The sequence below is a fragment of the Emys orbicularis genome, chromosome 5 (assembly GCF_028017835.1).
Source record: "Emys orbicularis isolate rEmyOrb1 chromosome 5, rEmyOrb1.hap1, whole genome shotgun sequence".
Classification (NCBI taxonomy): Eukaryota; Metazoa; Chordata; order Testudines; family Emydidae; genus Emys; species Emys orbicularis.
This window is the reverse complement of record NC_088687.1, coordinates 142,583,776-142,605,084: the sequence shown is the minus strand read 5'-3', so window position 1 is coordinate 142,605,084 and position 21,309 is coordinate 142,583,776. Positions and strand designations below refer to the sequence as shown.

Here is a 21,309-nt window from a genome sequence, read left to right as displayed (position 1 = left end):
CCTGGCTAATAGCCATTGATGGACCTATCCTCCATGAATTTATCTAGTTCTTTTTTGAACCCAGTTATAGTCTTGGCCTTCACAATATCCTCTGGCAAAGAGTTCCACAGGTTGACTGTGTGCTGTGTGAAAAAATACTTCCTTTTGTTTGTTTTAAACCTGCTGCCTATTAATTTCATTGAGTGACCCCTAGATCTTGTGTTACAAGAAGGAGTAAATAGCACTTCCTTATTTACTTTCTCCACACCAGACATGATTTTATAGACCTCAGTCATATCCCCCCTTAATGGTCTTTTTTCCCAAGCTGAAAAGTCCCAGTCTTATTAATCTCTCCTCATATGGAAGCCATTCCATGCCCCTAATTATTTTTGTTGCCCTTTTCTGAACGTTTTCCAATTCCAATATATCTTTTTTGAGATGGGGCGACCAGATCTGCACGTAATATTCAAGATGTAGGCATAACATGGATTTATATAGAGGTGAGCTGTAAAGAACATGTATCCAGAGCGGGTCAGATTGAGAGGAAGGGTGGTTTTGTGGATAAGGCACTGGATTGGGATTCAGGAGATCTGAGTTCGGATCCTGCCTCTTTCACACACTGCCTGTTTGATCTCAGGGAACATCTATACCGCAGCTGTGCAGCGTGATTCCCATGAGATCTATATATGCTAGTGCCTAAAAATAGCAGTGTGACTGTAGTGGCTCAGGCTAGGCGACCAAATATGTGCCTAGAGTCTCCGATGGGCTCGTGCCGCTGTGTCCACCCTGCTATTTTCAGGCGCTATCATGTGTACGTCTATGCGAACCGGGAGTCACACCCATAGTCTCTCTGTGCCTTGCGTCCCGCCCTGTAGAATGTGCCTGACAGTGCTTCCTTTCTGCCCACCTTGGTCTGTTTAGATTGTTAGGTGTTTGGGGCCCGATCTTTCTCTCACTGTGCGCCTACCGCAATGCTGATGCTGAACTTGGTTGGGGCAGCTAAGCGCTACTGTAATGTAAAATAATCACGATAATTTGGAGCAGAAGGAGCGATCCCACGCTATTTCTCCAAATCGTTACAAGGCTTTTTATTTTGTTGGCTAGCTGTGTCGTTAGTTGTAACAAATACAAATAACTCATCCAATGACAAGCTAGCGAGGGGAACATGGGCCAAAAAAAAAGAAGAGTTGAAATCTGTAAACTATTTGGAATAATTGGTTATTTGCTGTGTTTGCTACTTCCAAATCAGAGCACATATTTTACGGCTTATCCTGTTACTATTAGCTGGACGAGCTGTCGGGATCAAATATCTGCAGCTGAAACTGATAGCTGATATCCCGCTCTGAAACAAAGTCCATCCCTCCCTCTCAGCATTCCTGTGGTCGCTCCCTCGAGCATCGTGCACATCCCGGTCCATTGTGCCACTTTGGCAGAGGACGCGGAGCGGTGCTAGAGAATAATGGAATCTGGAGGGAAACGCTGTGGAGGCTCCAACGCTCTGGGTCGGTTTGTAGAGCAGGCGACTGCAGTCCAGTTCCTTAGGGGACGTATTATGACATGTAAGCGGTCAGTGCCATGTGTGAGCCTGGGTGCTTTATGCTTCTCTTCACAAACTCCATCAAAGCTGTGTGGTTCAACAGAGCAGGCACAGCTCGGTTTCTGGCTCTATCACTTTCGTGGTGTGTGTCCTCAGATAAGCCACTTTCCCGCTCTCGCCTTTGGTTTCCCCTCCCACTTTTCTGGTTGTAAGCACACATGTGCAGCCCAAAGCAACCCTAATGTGGGGGGCAGAACAGGACAATATTGACCCCCGTGCACATTGTAAACACGGGGCCCCTGGCCTAGCTGACTTCTGGAGAGAAGCTGTTAAAACAAACAAAAGGAAGTTTAATAGGCAGCAGGTTTAAAATAAACAAAAGGAAGTATTTCTTCCACATAACACACGGTCAACCTGTGGAACTCTTTGCCAGAGGATGTTGCTAAGGCCAAGACTATAACAGTGTTCAAAAAAGGAACTAGGTAAGTTCCTGGAGGATAGATCCATCAATGGATATTAGCCAGGATGGGCAGGGATGGTGTCCCTAGCCTCTGTTTGCCAGAAGCTGGGAATGGGCGACAGGGAATGGATCACTTGATGATTACCTGTTCTGTTCATTCCCTCTGGGGCACTTGGCATTGGCCACTGTCGGAAGACAGGACACTGGGCTAGATGGATCTTTGGTCTGACCCAGTCTAGCCGCTCTTATGGCTGTTCTTATGTTCTTTCTCTCATCTATTTCCAAATGTTTGCCTTATTTAGATCCAAACAAATATCCATTTTGTCCCAATTTGGGCAAGAAAGCAAAAAATTCAAGGTGGAGAACTAATGACACAGTGGGGAAGAAGAAATGCTGCCTGAAATTCCCGGAGATGATCATTTCACAGCTCTAGCCTTAAATAATTTGGGGGCTGGTCAAAGGAGACTCCTGTGACGGGTTGCACCCCTTCAAGATGCCACTTGATGTGCTGAGATACCACTGAGCCTGCCTGTTCTGCCAGCTTGGGCCCCCTTTGCCCTGTCTTGCTGAGCCAGGCTCTTAAGCCTCCTCTAGCACACACGCAGGCAGGGCCACACCCCACTGCAGAATGACGCAGACACTGAGATCAGCTCTGGGAAGCCTCAGCTTAAGGGACTTGCCCCAGCACTCCGGTGCCCACCTCCCTTGGAGTGCAGACCCAAAGGGATATTGTGTTGCGCTGTATAGAAAAATCTGCACAGTGCAAACTCATAAATTCGCCCCCTCCCTCAAGGTGGAGGAAGATATGCACAACTTCTTGTCCCACCCCCCAGTTAGAAATTACAGAAACTAGGTGTAATAATAAACTAAACAAATGTTATTAACTATAAAAGGCAGATTTTAAGTGACTAAAGGGGTAGCAAACAGAACAAAGCAGATTGCTGAGCAAATAAAACAAAACACGCAAACTAAGCATGATTCACTAAAGAAACAGGTTACAAAATGTAATTTCTCACCCTCAATGTTGAATTAGGCCGGATGCAGAGTTTCTGTAGCTCAGAGTTCTAGTTATTTCTTCTTACAGACTGAACCCCTGTCTCAGGCTGGACTCACCCCCGCCTTTCCCTTCAGGTTAGTCTCTTTTGTCCCACCAGGTTCTTTCAGCAGTCCTTCTTCTTGGGTAGGCCATGGAGGAGAGTCTGGAATGCCTTCCCTCCCAGCCTTAAATAGAATTTACATATGGCGGGAAGCCTTTTGTTTCCCAAACTTTGACCTCCCCCTCCTGTGAGTGGAAACTTACTAGAAGTCCAAGATAGTGTTTTGTACCAGGTGGCAGGACCACCTGACCTAGTAGTGTCACAGCTAGTCCCAGGAGGACTCTCAGGAAGGAGAGAGATGAGTATCTTCACAGTCATGATGTTTCTTCCTAATGGGCCATCAGCCCTGTCTGGCTTTTTCATTGTTGTATCTGAAGGGCTAGTTGGGGGTGACACCCAAAGTAGCACATTTGAAATACAGATACATGGTCAATATTCCTAACCTCAGATACAGAAATGATTCAGGCATACAAATGGGATAATCACATTTGGTAAACCATAACCTTTCCAATGGTACCTTACATGAGCCATGGGGCATAAAGTACATTTCAGTAATGTCATATCCATATCATAAGCATATTTCCATAAAGAATATGGAGTGTAACATCACAACTCCGACCCTCCCGCCACACTTTTTTCACTGCCTGAAGACGGATGAACAGGATTTTCCTTCTCTTTAATTCTGCACCCTCACGTCCATGCTGCTGGTGTGTGCTGCTGCATGTACAGCACTCGCATTGCTTCATTTTCCTAAAGGATCCACCAAGGTGATATGAGAACGGGTGGAATGACCCTGTAACAGAGGGCTGGCCCTTTAAGGACAAGCCCAGGTCCATCATAGGCCTATAATGACTGCAGCCTAGAATGGAGGTTGGGACAGCAAGGAATTCTGGGATAAGGGGGCAGGGCTATAAAAAGGGACACTTCCCTTCCATAGACACCTGGAGGGAGCAGATGCCAGCCACCCTGTTACAGGCCCCAATACACTTGTGTGCGGTGCATGATCGGCCAGAAGGGAAACCGATGGGAACAGGTGACAGGCTGCTGCCCGTCTTCTGGCTGCCCCTTCGCTGCTCCGATGGGAACTGTGGGAATTGTCTGGGATCAGGGGTCTGGTCCATGGGCCAGATTCATCGCTGGTGTAACTCTATTGACATCATGCCCTGTCCCAGCAATGGCTGTAACCTCCTGCCCTGACATTTTTCTCTGCACAGGGGTAACCTGCTGCATGATGCTGGAGGGTGAGGGCTGTGTGTGATGCTGCTTTTAACAGTGAATGGGAGCTTTTTGGGTGCGTGGGGGGGACTTTACACAGAGTAGTTAAAGAATTGCCTGCGTGGATGATTCATTTAAAAGCAAGCCACAACAAGTCCTGGCCTGCCCTACTGAGCTGTAACACAATCTGTGTTCCCATCTAGCGTTAGGTCTCACACCTGCCATCCCCCATAACGGGAAACACATCCACCTGATGTTAGGCCTTGGTAGGTCGGAAAGCAAAGAACTGATTTTTGTCTCTTTAACGATACTGTTTACTTATTAGCACCGTAATTAAGTGTACTCATACAGGGAGGAGTGGGGTCTAATGGTTAGAGCAGGGAACTGGGTTGTATTGCCGGCACTGCTGCTGACTCCCTGTATGGTTCTGGGCAAGTCCCTTAGCTTGTCTATCAAAAAGCCATCCAACCAGCTCTAATAATGATACTGATCTATTTCAGAGGAGGTTGTGAGGTTCTGCTCATTCACATCTGTAGAGTGAAACTCACCCCTATGTGAGGGCCTGCACAGAGACTATGTGCTCTTTTAAGTCCCCTTTAAGTCTTATTTTGAGGGCTTAAGTAGCATTTAAGGGCACGTATGCCTTGGGCTGGCCCTTTCCACAGGTCTGAATTTGAGCCCTGATCCAGGAAGGCATTTAAGTATAGACTTAAATCCCATAGACCTCAATACTGTGATTAAAATTAAGCACATGCTTAAGTGCTTTGCTGAATCAAGGCCTTAGTCTCAAAAAGGCGTAGAGATCCTCTGGTGCTAAGTGCCATGTGTTTGTAAAACACTGTTATTTATTAGACTTTCTTAGAATGTGAATTAATTTCTCTTAAACATAACCCTTCATTTTGCCTTACCACAGTATTCCCTTCCCATACGTCGCTTGGTAAAATAAAACGGATTGTTAGATTGTAAAGTGAGAAGGGGGGACTGCTGTGAAAATCGAATCTGACCTCCTGCATATCACAGGCCAGGGGATTTCCCGGTATTAATTCCTATTTGAACTAGAGCAGATCTTTTGATTTAAAAGTTGCCAGGGATGGAGAATCCACCACCACCTTCGGTAAATTGTTCCAGTGGTTAATTACACTCACTGTGAAAAATGTCCAGTCTGAATTTGTCCAGCTTCAACTTCCAGCCATCGGATCGTGTTAGACCTTTGCCCGCTAGATTGAAGAGCCCATTATTAAATATCTGTTCCCCAGGTAGGTATTTATAGACTGGGATCAAGTCACCCCATGACCTTCTCTTTGTTAAACTAAATAGATTGAGCTAACTAGATTAATGCGTTGCTCTTCTTTAGTGCCTCTTATGCAGGGATCTCAGCGCTTTCTAGACATTAACCAATTTCCCCGAGCACCGCTGTGAGGTAGGTAAAGATTATCCCCATTTTACAGATCGGGGGGCCAAAATGGAGGCACAGAGCGGTGAATTCCCCCGACAGCCATGGGAGACGTGACTGCTCAGCATGTCTGAAAAATTAGGCCACTTAGGGCTTGGTCTGGTGCTTGCTGGTGTCAGTGGCAAAGCTCCCATCAGAATCAGGGCCTTACTGCGGTGTCTGTCTATGGATCACGGTGCCTGGCTTGAGGTACCCAGCTGTGAAAAGTCTCAGCCCAAGTGACTTGCCCATGGCCATGTACCCAAGGACAGAGGCCCAGCACATGGTAAATGTCCCACTTATGTCTGCTGTCGGGTTAAGTGCGACTCCAGTGGCTCCTTGGCCCGGTGCTGGATCTCTGCCCAGGAGATGGATTCCACCTCCGCTGAGTCAGTAGCCGAGCTGGAAATAGAAACCCAGACTCCCAGTTCTGCCCTCTGATCAGTACACAGCCCGGCTTCCCAGATAAGACACTTAAAGTGCTTTTGGCTGTTGCCTGATGATTAAATCAAATCCCCTTATCCAGTCACTTGCATATTGGGTCCTTTGCTTTAACTGGCTTTTCCATTTGCAGGCAAAACGATTAATGTCCTTCGCTATTAACATTCCAGCTGCTTCTTCTGGCTTTTCTTCTTCTTCTTCTTCTTCTTCTTCTTTTTGTAACATCAGTAGAAATCAGCAAAACTATCTAACCCAATGCTTTGTCTTGGGGCTGCAGAAGATACCATGGGTAAGTCGTCAGATTAGTTTAAGTGCTTTCTTTGTAACTTGGTACCTGTGGAATGTCAGAATAAAGCCATGGTGGTTAGGATGTCGATTTTTAAACAATAAAACAAGGGGAGTGATGAAAGGCAAGATTTGAAAAAAAGAAGGCAGCCGAGGCCTCAGAGCTAATTTATGTAATATTGCTATTAAAAACAATGTCTATTCAAGACAGCAATTTCAAGCCTGCACTGTTGGCTTAAAATCGAAATCCAATAAACCTCTACTATGATTCCTCCATTAGGTCAGTGTGATGGAATTTTGTGGACTTCTAAAATAAGACATCATTAGTTTTCAGGAATGTTTCATGAATCACAGTCAAAGCCCCTTCATCTTTGCTTGCATAAATTTCAAAATTGTGCACTTATAATAAAATAATATATATTTTCAGAACCCAACAGCCGGCTTTCTCCTTGGAATAATATCCGCAGTCCTGAAAGCCCATTATCTCTCCCAGTTTACATAACAGATGAGGTGAAATCTCCTTACCGGCCTTGAGTCTCCTGCCATTCACTTTTAAAAGTCTTAAGCTTATGGGATTGGTGATTTCTGTTTATTGTATAGATCTGCATAGTTGTTACGTTCTTCTAGAGAGTGGTGGAATTTCTTGGGATCAGGGTTTGTTTTAAGGGATATAGTTAGTACTATGGTAATGTATAGGAGACCAAGGCATGGACCTTGGCCCCCTTGCGTTATGCGCTTTACAAACAGAACAAAAGGGCAATTCCGGCCCCAGAAAGTTTGCAACCTAAGCTTAGAGTTGGGGGGTAGGTTTTATTTATCAGATATCCCAGCACATATCCTCAGCATTCTGAGACACATGGCCCTGTTAGTCTGGGGGCTGTTATTATAACCTGTCCTTCCTTTCACATGGAGAGCCCCAGCGGAGGGCCACCAAGGTCGGCAAAAAGCTGCCATCTGGAAACAAATTCTGATGGCTTCGTCTCCAGAACATCTTTGACCCACTCCTGGGGTGAGATTCACCTCTGTGCAGAGAGGTCTAGGCACCACTTCGAATCCTGAATGCTTAAGTGTTGTCTGACAACCTCTGTCTTGGCTACCACACTGGGGATTGTACCAGCAACCAGGGACCTTCAGAGCTAAAAGAAAGACTCTATACAGCTTGGGCTAAAGAGCCAGATCTTCATAGAATCTTAAGGTTGGAAGGGACCTCAGGAGGCCATCTAGTCCAACCCCTTGCTCAAAGCAGGACCAATCCCCAGACAGATTTTTACCCCACTTCCCTAAATGGCCCCCTCAAGGACTGAACTCATAATCCTGGGTTTAGCAGGCTAATGCTCAAATCACTGAGCTATCCCTCCCCCTGTAACATGTTTAACATATCAAGTCCACACTACAGTTTTGCTGGTTGGGTGTGTGTAAAAACCACACCGTCTCACCAACATAGCTACGGTGGCAAGGTGTAGACACAGCGGTGCTGACAGAAGAGTTTTTTTGGAATAGCTAAAGTCATTTGGGGAGGTGGTGTTTCTATGCCGACAGGAAAACTCCCTCTGTTGGCGCACGCTGTGTCCTCACTAGGGGGCTCTGCTGGTGTAGCTATCCTGGTCGAGCTGCATCAGAAGAGCCTGTGTAGTGTAGACAAGGCCACAGGCTCGCTGTTCTGTGGCTCAGCCCACAGGGGGATGTGTAACACCCACTGGGTATATGAGTTTTGTGCTGGCTCTCTGCACAGGGGTGAATATTAATCATAGTGATTACGTTAAATGGCGCGGTTTTCGCCGGGTGATTTCCCAAGGGAGATACTTTATTTCCCCCCCCCTCCTCCAGGAGGAAGAGTTCATCGACTGGTGGAGCAAGTTCTACGCTTCGACGGGGGAGAGAGAGAAATGCGGCGGCTACTTAGAGAAGGGCTTTGACACACTGAAGGTAACCTCATCTCCTTGTGGCTGAGGCCTTGTAGCAGCTGGCTGACACTGATTGTCTATGGAATGAGATTTATTTTAAAAGGGGAGCGCCAGTCGAGGGGTGTTTTTTCCAGACCTGATTCTGAAATCAGTGGGAGTTTTGCTGTTGATTTCAATGGGAGCTGGGTTGGGTCCTTGGGACATCAGCGGCATGACTCCCATGTGTAAAGTTAAGCACATGAGTGGAGGTGGTTGTGGAGCCCTCCCCAAAAAAACCAAAACTTTTTTTGGACAAAATTAGAGTACTGAACATTTTGGCCGACAACCAAAATATTTCAATTCAGAAATGCTGCCGGGGTGCCTCATGGAAGCTGTAGTTTCAGTGCCTCATGCTCCCATTCGCCTCTATAGACCCGTCTCTGTGGTCAGACTGCATCTCCCATAATGCACAGTCTCCCCTCTTGGAGAAGGGTGGCAGTGCATCATGGGAGTCCTTGGTCATGGGAGATGTAGTCTGGCTGGGGAGCCCAGACCATAGAAGAGAAGGGGAACATGAGACAATTCAACTGCAAGTCTCATGAGGCACCAAGGCACCCTTCCTTAACTGAAGTATTTCTTTTTAGGGGTGTTCCCTTTTTTTTGGTGAAAAATTCAGATTTCCTCCAGAAAACAAACATTGTTCAGAAAAATTTTGTTTGGTTGAAAACCCAATTTTCTGTTGAAAAACAGTTTCAACAGCTGGAAATTTTTTGACCAGCTGTATGCACAAGTAGCTATTCGCAGCATCAAGGCTTATGGGCTGGGTGTGTCGGGGAGCTACCAGTCTACAAGAGTGTGGGGTGGCCACTCATTCATTCTCCAAATATTGGTCATTCTTGTACCACCGGGAATGGCATGGGCCTGCCCCTGCCAGCGTGATCTCACATGCACGGCATCTGCAAGGTCATACCAGTGGGGGCGCAGTGGCATGCTTTCAAACTAACATACCCCATCTGATACTGGACAAAACCATGTCTGGTTTTGTTTCAGCACTGGGCTGGGCACTAACCACCCAAAAAGAGGATTGTCTGGTTTATAACCGAACAAATGACTTGCCTAGGAGAGCGTGTACTTCAAGGAGAAGAATTGTTAAGGCTGGTACAAGAGGGATGAATTAAGTCCTCAATCCCACAGTGACGAGTGTAGCATAACAACCCCCGTTGAATGTAAAACAGGGAAATCATCGCCTGGCTGCCAGGAACAGTGCAATCCCTTGGGCCGTGGAAGACCCTCCATGGGGAAGCAGCGGGAGCCCTGTTGCTTGATAGGTCTACACTGGAATTCATAACCCACAGCTGGCCTGTGCCAGCTGACTTAGGCTCACGGGGCTCGGGCTAAGGGGCTGTTTCATTGTTGTGTAAACATTCAGGCTCAGGCTGGATCCCCGGCTCTAGGCTCAGGCTGGATCCCCGGCTCTAGGCTCATGCTAGGGGGGAGGGTCCCAGAGCCTGGGCTGCAGCCCAAGCCCAAATGTCTTCACCTCAATTGGACAGCCCCACGAGCCTGAGTCAGCTGACCTGGGCCAGCCGCGGATCTCTAATTGCAGTGAGGGCATACCCTGAGTCATTTAAAACCTCAAAGTGCTTGGAGAGTGACAATCCCACGTTGGCCTCAAGGGACGGTCTAGGTCGGTGGTCTTCAATCTGTGGTCTGGTGACCCCTGGGGGTCCACAGACAATGTCTAAAGGGTCGGTGAAAGGTTGTTGTTACCATAGTGATCTGAAAGGCCTTCTCCACCCCGATCTCTAGGGCTCTGGGAGTAAGGAGATACAGAGGCATCTATGGTATTCTGCAGATGGTGTGCACCCTGTGCTTTATGGGTGAAATTCATCCTTTTACTCAGAGGGGTTTTCCTCCTTAGGTCTACGAGACAGAGCTGGAGAATATGGAGGAATTTGAGAGGCTCTCCGACTTCTGCCACACCTTCAAGCTCTACCGCGGCAGAACGCAGGACGCTAGCGAAGATCCCTCGGTGGTGGGGGAATTCAAGGTCCGCTGGACGCTCTTTATACCCAGAGTCACTTTCCCTAGCAGTAGTCAATTGGAAACTAGCAGCTAATCCTTCTAGTGCCTGCCCATGAATATTTCTTTGTTATAAACCATGGAAGGATCTGTTGGAACCCAGGCCTGACAGAAGTTAGGAACGTTGCAGAGGGCAGAGCAGACAAGAGTTGGTGCTTAACACGCTGGATGCGATGGGTGTGTCTACACTGCAAACACAGGGTGTGATTTCAGCTCGTGTAGACCTACCCCAGCTAGCTCTAATTTAGCTAGTGTAGGTCGCAGAGCAGTGAGGCCGTGGCAGCTCGTTTAGCAAGGGCTAACCCCGAGAATAATTACCCAGAGTTCCAGGTGGGTTTGCTCAGTGGCTTCCCTGCACATGTGTCTGAGCTCGCTAGTTCAAAGCTAGGCGGGCTATGATTGATCAAGTTGCAATGACACCCTGTGATTACAATGGAGAGGGGCTCGGCAGAATTGGATTTGTATTTTCTTAAAATTTCGGCAGCGAATATCAATGCTTGTTTTGGGTTTTTTCCCCCTATTTTTATTTACTGAAATGTTCACAGTTGCGTGAAATTATGGGTTGGAAGCATTTATTTTTATTTTCATCAATTTAAAGTTTCACAGTTGCAGGGAAGTATGGAGGGCCAGACGACGAGGGTGTCAGATAATTATTTAATGACAAGTGATTAAAAAAGTTAAAGCTTTATAATTGTTAAAACACAATCTATCAACATTGTATGTCATAGAATCATAGGGCTAGACAGGACCGCAAGGGTCATCTAGTCGAACCCTCTGCCAAGATGCAGGATTTCTTGTGTCTAAACCGTCCAAGACAGATGGCACTGTTGTATGCAGTGTAGTTGTAGCTGTGTCGGTCCCAGAATATTAGAGAGACAAGGCGGGTGAGGTGTAATATCTTTTATTGGACCAACTTCTGGTGGTGAGAGACAAGCTTTGGAGCCACACAGAACTTTTCTTCAGGTCTGGGAAAAGTATTCCTAGCCTCACAGCTAAAGGCAAGGTGGAACAGATTGTTTAGCATAAGTAGTGAGCACATATTGTAAGGGACCATTCAAAGTAGAATGGCCCATTAGCACCTCTGCAGTCATAGGACAAAAAGAGCGGGGTTAGTGGGTTACAGGTTGTTGTAATAAGCCAGAAATCCAGTGTTTCTGTTCAGTCCATGGGTTTTTGTGTCCAGCAAAGTAATGAATCGTTGGTGTTGATCACTGTAGCAGGGGAGATATGGCGGCAGGTTTTGTATCTTGTTCTAGCAAGGTTTGGTGCTGCTTTGAGTTGGTGTGTCCTAGTCTGTGGGGAGCTTCTGCTGATGAGCTTGCAGAGGTTGGGGTGGTGGTTTGAAGGCCAGAAGAGGGGGTTCAGGAAAGATTTCTTTCAGGGTGGGGTCCCCATCAAGTATGGGTTGTAGTTGTTTGATGATACCCTGTCTGGGTTCCAGTGTGGGGTGGTACCTGACAGCCAACTCAGAGTGGCACCAGACCCTGCTAGAACAACAGATGTAAAACCTGCAGACATATCTTCACTGCTACAATGATCAACACCCCCCACAACACACCTTTCAAGATCCCTGCATCCTACACATGCTGTACCTCATCCAGTGCATTAAATGCCCCAATGACCACCATGTGGGTGAAACCAGACAATCGCTGCGCTCTTGAATGAACTCACACAGAAAAATGATAAAAGACAAAAACAACCTATCGCCCGTGGGCGAACACGTTTCACCAAGCGATCACTCCGTATCTGACCTCTCAGTCCTCATCCGCAAAGGAAACCTGCCCAGCACTTTCAAAAGATGGCTGCAAAACACTAAGCTTTGGTCTCCACTACAGAATTCCTTTGAGAGAGCTATGTCGCTCTGCTCAGGCGGGTGAATAATCCATACTCCTGAGCAACGTAGTGATACCGACCTAAGCGCTGGTGTAGACGTCTCCCACCAACATAGCTACCGCCTCTCGCGGAGGTGGAGTTATTAAGCTGATGGGAGAGCTCCCTCCTGTCGGCTTAAAGCGTCTTCACTAGAAGCGCTACTGGTGCAGCGGCACATAATGCAAATTTCTGGCGTAGACCTGCCCTTAAAATCACAGACTGAACAGAGACACTGGATTTCTGGTTTATTACAACAATCTGTAACCCACTAACCCCCCTCTTTGTGTCCTATGAGGGCAGAGGTGCTAACGGGCCACTCCACCTTGAATGATCCCTTACAATATATGCTAACTATTTATGCTAAACAATCCATTCCACCTTGCATTTTGCTGTGACGCTGGATGTACCTTTCTGAGACCTGAAGAAGAGCTCCTTAGGTATGTCTACACAGCAAAGAAAAACCTGCGGCTGGCCCGTGCCAGCTGACTTGGGCTCACGGGGCTCAGGCTGTGGGGCTGTTTCACTGCTGTGTAGACTTGGGCTGGAGCCTGAGCTCTGGGACCCTCACACTTCGCAAGATCCTAGAGCCCAGGCTCCATCCTGAGCCTAGACATCTACACAGCAATGAAACAGCCCCACAGCCCGAGTCCCGTGAGCTCGAGTTGGCTGGCACGGGCCAGTCACGGGATGCGAGTTGTTGTGTAGACACACCCTGTGTGTCTCAAAAGCCTGTCTGTCTCACCAACAGAAGTTGGTTCAATAAAAACCTGACCCACCTTGTCTCTCTGACATCATATGTCAAAATTGTAGCCTTAAATCAACTCTCATTAGTTCTCAAGCAGCATTTTCCTTACTTGGCCTGTCGGTAACTTTAGATTATTATCGATGGAAATATTTTTTGTTGGTTTCTGTGTGTACAGTGAAATCAATGTTCACCGGCATTTACTGATAAAAATCGAACCCTTCCACGTCTAAGTGTAGACAAACCCCAAGTCACCTCTAGAGCCCATGTAATGGATAAGATGTTAGTCCTGATGCAATGGCCTGTTATTATTTATTTGTATTGCAGTAGCACCTAGAAGCCCTGGTCTGCTCCACCCCATTGCGCTAGGAGCTGTACAAACATAGAACAAACAAACAATCCCTGCCCCAAAGTGCTTACGATCTAAGTAAGAAGAAGTTGCACTTAACACCATTGTAGTGTTGCTGGCAGAGTGCAGCTGCTGTGTTTCACTCAGAGGGGGCAGCATTTCAGTGGTGGGCAAGCGATTCTCCACAGTGCGTGTGGGAGAGAGAATGTGCATTGTATGCTGTTACCAGAGCACTTTGGGATCCTGCCGAATGAAAGGTCTTGTAGAAACAGAATGTGTTAGTGCTTATTAGGATGAATTATTTACTATTAGCGCCCCCATGGAGAACTGGTCATAAAAGTGTACTAACAAACGCAGTCAGAGCAACGTCTGACTGCCTTATCCCCTGGCGATGGCTACATTCTGCACTTCAGAACCGATACAGGCTTAGACATAATCCATGTGGAAAATCACATCTGGAGTCAGCATTGCCTGTGGCTGACTGGGTCAAAACAATGGAGTATCTTTCTTCCGTGGGGTGGGGAGAGCATGTGTGTGAGAGGACTGCCAGGCTGTCTACGCAAGTGCTCGGAGCCAGTCCCTTCAGGGCACTCGCTCTGCCGGTCTCTCTTTGAATGGATCTGTAGCACATGATGCTTTGTGCGTGTAAAGCACCTTTTCATCTGAGGATCTCGGCTCCTTAAAAACATTAAGAGCTCAATTCTCATTTGCACTAATGGTCCTTTGCACCATTCTGGCAGCGTAAGGGGACAAATGACAGTAGTGTAAGTGCCTAAGTATTTCTGCCCCAGGCGACCCATGCATAGTAATTAACAGCATATAGGATATGTTTACACTGCAATTAGACACCTGCGACTGGCTCTGGGCTGAGGGGCTGTTTAACTGTGGTGTAGACGTTCAGGCCCTGGCTGGCATCTGGGCTCTAGGACCCTGCTAAGGGGGAGGACCCCCTTGCGAGCCCGAGTCAGCTGGCACGGGCCAGCCGCGGGTGTCTAACTGCAGCGTAGACTTACCCATAGGCATCACTTTACCAATCTACTACTGACTTGCAGCCCCCTCTGGGTTGAAACACAGCGGCTGTTTAACAGCTTTAGGACAGGAAGTGAAGGATTGCTCCTCTATTCCGTGTGGTGCTCTGTCCCCCTCTGCTGGTGTGTGGGACACAGAGAGAGGTTACGCAGCGGAAGGGTACGCTGAAAGATTCTGAGGTTCCATCCTTCCTGCTGACGACTTGCCTGGGGACGTGATGTTACACAAGCAGCATTGCTCTGATTTGCCCTGAGTTCAGTCACACAGTTGCCAGCTATTAGCATTTGTACTGTAACACGCCCGCATGTGCACACGTGTGATTGCTCAATGTCTTTTCAGGGCTCGTTCAAAATGTACCCCCTCCCGGATGACCCAAGAGTGCCGGTTCCACCACGCCAGTTCCATCAGCTCCCAGCCAAAGGACCCCAGGAGTGTCTCATCAGGATCTACATCATCCGTGCCTTCGACTTGCAACCCAAGGACTCCAACGGAAAGGTATCCTTCAGGGGAGCATCTGGGAGACGTGGCAATGGGGCTGAGGGCAGAAATGCTGGGGTGGAATTCCCTGGCCTGTGTCAGGAGTGGCAGAAGCACCCTAAAAGTGTGGGGGGTCACAGGTGCCCGAACTGTGGCCCCACTCTAGCACCACCCCTTCTCTCCAAGGCCCCATCCTCGCACCACCCCTTGCCCCTGAGGCCCCGCCCTTGTTCTGCCCCTTTCCCCCGAGACCCCGCCCTCACACTGCCCCTTCTCCCAAGACCCCGCTCCCGTGCCGCCTCTTCCCCCCAAGACCCCGACCCGCTCGCTTCTCTCTGCCCCATCCCCTCATCGCTACACACTTCTGGCCTTGGCATCTAGGAAAAAACTAACACCAACTTGTTTCTTCAAAGTGTCATTTCCATGATTCTGAAGCCCCAGGGCCTAAGCTCTCCTATATTGTTGTTGGGCTTTTCAGTGGGGCAGGATGCAATATCCAAATTCATTTCTGCCCAAAACTTCAAAGGAAGCAAAAATTTCCATCAAAAAATAATTTTTTTTTGAGAAATCTTCAGAAACAATTTTTTTTTTACCATTTAAAATGAAAAGAAAATTGTTTTTGGTTGAAATTAAAAATTTCCATTTTGTTTCCATTTTTAAAAAACAACAAAAAACATTTCCTGAAACTCCCTTTTCACCCTGGAAACGATTAAAAAATGGAGAGGAGGAGAGGGAGGAAAACCCAAAACTGAAAATCAATTTTTTTTTCAGTTTTCAAAAACTGACACGAAATGAAAACTTTCCTTTCCATATAGGAGCTTTCCTTCAAACAATTTCAGTGAAATCAGAAGTCTATTGGGTTGGAAAACCATTTTCTGTCAAAAAAAAATATTTAAGGTTAAAGCATCTCCCATTCCCAGCATGCTTTGATTCTTCCTGCTTGATGCAGCCAGGAGAAAAGTGGCCACTTCTTACTCAGTGCCCGTGTTCCTTGTGTTAAAGAAGTATGGGCTGGATGAATGGACTATAAGGTGGATAGAAAGCTGGCTAGATGGTCGGGCTCAATGGGTAGTGATCAATGGCTCCATGTCTAGTTGGCAGCTGGTTTCAAGCGGAGTGCCCCAAGGGTCGGTCCTGGGGCCGGTTTTGTTCAATATCTTCATTAATGATCTGGAGGATGGCGTGGACTGCACTCTCGGCAAGTTTGCAGAAGACACTAAACTGGGAGGAGTGGTAGATACGCTGGAGGGTAGGGATAGGATACAGAGGGACCTAGACAAATTAGAGGATTGGGCCAAAAGAAATCTGATGAGGTTCAACAAGGACAAGTGCAGAGTACTGCACTTAGGATGGAAGAATCCCATGCACTGTTACAGACTAGGGACTGAATGACTAGGAAGCAGTTCTGCAGAAAAGGACCTAGGGGTTACAGTAGACGAGAAGCTGGATATGAGTCAACAGCGTGCCCTTATTGCCAAGAAGGCTAATGGCATTTTGGGCTGTATAAGTAGGGGCATTGCCAGCAGATCAAGGGATGTGATCATGCCCCTCTATTGGACATTGGTGAGGCCTCATCTGGAGTACTGTGTCCAGTTTTGGGCCCCACACTACAAGAAGGATTTGGAAAAATTGGAAAGAGTCCAGCGGAGGGCAACAAAAATTATTAGGAGGCTGGAGCACATGACTTATGAGGAGAGGCTGAGGGAACTGGGATTGTTTAGTCTGCAGAAGAGAAGAATGAGGGGGGATTTGATAGCTGCTTTCAACTACCTGAAAGGGGGTTCCAAAGAGGATGGATCTAGACTGTTCTCAGTGGTACCAGATGACAGAACAAGGAGTAATGGTCTCAAGTTGCAGTGGGGGAGGTTTAGGTTGGATATTAGGAAAAAAATTTTCACTAGGAAGATAGTAAAGCACTGGAATGGGTTACCTAGGGAGGTGGTGGAATCTCCTTCCTTAGAGGTTTTTAAGGGCAGGCTTGACAAAGCCCTGGCTGGGATGATTTAGTTGGGGTTGGTCCTGCTTTGAGCAGGGGGTTGGACTAGATGACCTCCTGAGGTCCCTTCCAACCCTGATATTCTATGATTCTATGATTCTATCTTTGAGTTATGTCTGCTGACTTAGCCAACCAAGGGCTGCTCCATCCCTCCCTTCTAAAAGACCTGTGGGACAGTGAAAACCCCCTGAGGATCTCAGCATGGATTCTTCCCCTCCACACTGGAGTCTCTGGCTATTATCCCCCAGGCCATTTGCTGAACTGAGACAAAATAAGGGGATGTGTCCCTCTAAGTGTGGGGGTCATGCATAGGTGTAACCCACACACCTCCTGGGTGTGGTGTTCTGTCCCATCTAGTGGCACCAAGACCACTTAGAGATTAATGAGTCTGCTACAACCCTAGCTGAGGGTCACATGGCTTTGAGTTCATGCAGTAGCGGCTTATGCATTTAACTCCAGAGGTCCCAGGTTCAATCCTGCCCCCTGATGACTGAGGTCTGTCGGTGTTACATAGGCACTGACTTCTATTTTTCCCCAGGAGCGCTCCACCCCTGCTCCGCCTCGAGGCCCCACCTCACTCCACCCCCTTCCCAGAGGCCCCACCCTTGCTCCATCTCTTCCTGCCCCTGCTCCAACCCTCCCCTGAGGACCCCGCCGCTCACTGCTCTCCGCCCTCCCCCAGCCGCCAAACAGCTGATTGGCAGCCCTGCCGATCAGCTGTGGCTGGTGGGTGCTGATCACCCTCTATTTTTTTTCCATGGGTGCTTGAGCCCCAGAGCACCCACGGAGTCGGTGCCTATGGGATCATGAGATCTTCAAGGCAACTCTGTTAATCCCCTTCCATGTTGCGCCCTTGGTTGCTCGTCCCCACTGCCTGTCCGTGCGCATACAAGGCCTGGAACAGGAGTCGCAGCTGGATCAGCCAGTACTAGCATCTATGGGAATTTGCTATGAACAGCAAAGGGACAGATTCTGCCCCCCTTGCTGACGTGGGGTGTTACTCAAGGGCCTGTTCATGGAATAAGGGGTTGATCCACATGACTAAGGGTGGCAGAATCTGGTCCTTATTACTATTGTTGTTGAAGATGAGTCTGTAGCAGTCCCACCTCCTGTGTTCTTTTTTTCCTCCTGTCTTTGTAGTGTGACCCCTACGTGAAGATTTCGGTGGGAAAGAAATCCATAAATGACCAGGACAATTACATCCCGTGCACGCTGGAGCCCGTCTTCGGAAAGTATGTTTCTCTTTCGCTTCAATTCCAGGTGGGGACGGTGGGACTTGCCTCCCAAGGCAGGATCACAAGCAGAGCGGAAAGAGCAGGAAAGGGAGAGGAAGGCAAAGGCTGGTGTCAGAGAGCACGGATGGTCTTGTGGCTGAAGCAGTGCTTTGGGACTTGCAAGGTTTTAGTTCAGTTCCGGACTCTGTGTGATCCTGGGCGAGTCATTTACTCTCTGTTCTTTATCTGTGAAATAGGGGTAATAATGCTACATAAGAACGGCCGTACTGAGTCAGACCAGTGGTCCATCTAGCCCAGCATCCTGGCTTCTGACCTTGGCTGGTGCCAGGTGCTTCCAAGGGAATGAACAGAACAGAGCAGTTACGGAGTGATCCATCCCCTGTCATCTAGTCCCAGCGTCTGGCAGTCAGAAGTTTAGGGAGCACAGTTCTGCATCCTTGACCATCTTGGCCAATAGCCATTGATAAACCCATCCTCCGTGAACTTATCTCATTCATTTTTGAACCCGGTTATACGTTTGGCCTTTAAAACATCCCCTGGCAACCGGTTCCACAGGTTGGCTGTGCGCTGTGTGAAGAAGGACTGCCTTATGTTTGTTTTAAACCCGCTGCCTGTTAATTTCATCCGGTCACCCCTGGTTTGTGTGTTATGTGAAGGGGTAAATAGCACTTCCTTGTTCACTTTCTCCACACCGTTCATGATGTTATCGACCTCCGTCACCTCTCTGCATTGTCTCGTTAGGGCTAGAAGGTCTTCAGCTCATGGGCCATCCCTTTACTGTCTGTTTGTGTGGCCCACAACACAATGCTGATCTGTTCTCAGGGAGGGCACTAGATGCTACCATGATATATGTAATAATGAGCTTGGCTGTCCCGAGCAAGCTCCTCAAGCTGAGGGTAGGGTCTCTTTTACCAGGCTTGGCTTCCAGCCAAAGACCAGTCTAGACAGAGTTCTGTACCTACCACCCCGTCGCTAAGACGAGACGGAAAACCCAGGTCCCGGCTGCTCATGGCTATTAAAGCTCCCATTTCACAAGAGTAACCCTGGGATCCTGGCTGGTTTCCAGCTTGGCCAATTACGATTTGCTGACCTGAATTCCTCCTGCCGCTTTAATTGGAGACACAATCCCTCACTTCCCCTCCTCAAAGCTGCTGCACGGTGGTGGGGGTGCTGTTAAAAGGGCATCACATTCCACCTTGGAGGCAGCCAAGTTTCAGCAGCAGGTGAAGTGACTCCCAGACCTAATGGGCCAGATCCTGGCAATCGGTGTAAACCAGGACTGACTCCGCGTGGAAGTCAGTGAAGATCAGCGAGGTAAGGCCAGTGAGTGAGTGAGATGAGAACAAGGCCCACCGTAATGCGTGTGCATGTGTGTATAGAACGTCAAGGGAGAGTGAGGACCATCTCCATTGACTTCAGTGAGCTCTACCAGTTTACATCAGCTGAGGATCTGGCCCCAGTGACTCCAGTGGAGCTACACCAATTTACACCAGCTGGGGATCTGAGCCAGAGAGTTTAGAAAATTCTTTGGGATGCTTCTGAAGGAAAGACCCTCCATTTTAAAGTAAGGTATAAGAACGTAAGAATGGCCATACTGGGTCAAACCAAAGGTCCATCTAGCCCAGTCTCCTGTCTTCCAACAGTGGCCAATGCCAGGTGCCCCAGAGGGAACGAACAAAACAGGGAATCATCAAGTGATCCATCCCCTGTCGCTCATTCCCAGCTTCTGGCAAACAGAGGCTAGGGACACCATCCCTGTCCATCCTGGATAATAGCCATTCCTGGACCCATTCTCCATGAATTTATCTAGTTCTTTTTTGAACCCTGTTATAGCCTTGGCCTTTACAACATCCTCTGGCAAAGAGTTCCAAGGGTTGACTGTGCGTTGTGTGAAGAAATACTTCCTTTTGTTTGTTTTAAACCTGCTGCCTATTAATTTCATTTCGTGACCCCTAGTTCTCATGTTATGAGAAGGAGTAAATAACACTTCCTTATTTACTTTCTCCACACCAGTCATGATTTTATAAACCTCTATCATATCCCCGTCATCTCTTTTCCAAGCTGAAAAGTCCCAGTCTTATTAATCTCTCCTCATACGGAAGCCGTTCCCTACCCCTAATCATTTTTGTTGCCCTTTTCTGAACCTTTTCCAATTCCAGTATATCTTTTTTTGAGATGGGGTGACCACATCTGCATGCAGTGTTCAAGATGTGGGCGTACCGTGGATTTACATAGAGGCAATATGATATTTTCTGTCCCTTTCTTAATGATGCCCAGCATTCTGTTTGCTTATTATTCTGGGGCCGCCATTCACTAGTGATCCCCAGCTCTCATCTAGTTGCTTTCCATCCATTGATTGCAAAGCGAGTCAGGACCATTCCCATTTTGTGGATTGGGAAAATGAGGCACAGGCTTGCTCAAGGTCACACAGAAAGCATCTGACCTGGGCACAGAACCTGGGTCTCCCATGGCCCAGTCCAGTAGCTCACAGCTCTGCGTCAATTGATCAGGCGTGGCGGGACGCTGGAGAGACAGGCAGGCCAAAAAGCCCAGCATCTGCGTTGTTCTGTTATGTGATGGAGGGTGGAAGACATGAGGCCTGTTTCCATTGGCTTGTCTGTCCTAAGAGGTGATCAGCAACAGACCCCGGGGAAAGCCAAGCACCCCCAGCTCTTCTCCCTGTCATGGGTGGTTGTGCCTCATGGTTGGAGCAGGAGTCGCTAGTCAGGAATTGGAGCCCAGGGTCAGAGCCGGAGTCAGAGCCAGGGTCACAGGTGAGGAATCAGAGCGGAGGGTCAGGAACGGGTTACCTGTATTAAGGCTGGGAACAAGCAGACACAGGGGCTATCACAGCCCTGGGTGAGTGCTTTGAGCAGCCACTGAACTGCTGCTGCTGCTGGGCTTAGGAGCTGGTTTGCTGCCTCCTCCCACCAGTCAGGAGGTGGAGCCAACCAAGCAGCTGACTCCAGGCCAGGACCTGATCCCTGACACGCTCTTGCTCTTCCCCTTTCCACAGGATGTTTGAGCTGACCTGCACTCTGCCTTTGGAGAAGGACCTGAAGGTTACTCTCTATGACTACGACCTCTTGTCGAAGGATGAGAAGATTGGCGAGACCGTCATAGACCTGGAGAACCGGTTTTTGTCAAAATTCGGGGCCCGGTGCGGCCTGCCCCAGACCTACTGCATGTAGGTACTTC

The 21,309-nt window shown here is 48.1% G+C and overlaps 1 protein-coding gene across 1 annotated transcript in view; it reads left to right on the top strand.

Annotated features, from left to right (window-relative positions):
* Positions 1–21,309, top strand: part of DYSF (dysferlin) — a 266,283-nt gene that overhangs the window by 199,851 nt on the left and 45,123 nt on the right. The window contains exons 41-45 of the mRNA XM_065404742.1: positions 8,274–8,372; positions 10,251–10,379; positions 14,743–14,898; positions 18,017–18,108; positions 21,128–21,298. Of these exons, the coding sequence (XP_065260814.1) occupies positions 8,274–8,372; positions 10,251–10,379; positions 14,743–14,898; positions 18,017–18,108; positions 21,128–21,298 (647 nt within the window). The remainder of the gene's footprint in view (positions 1–8,273; positions 8,373–10,250; positions 10,380–14,742; positions 14,899–18,016; positions 18,109–21,127; positions 21,299–21,309) is intronic.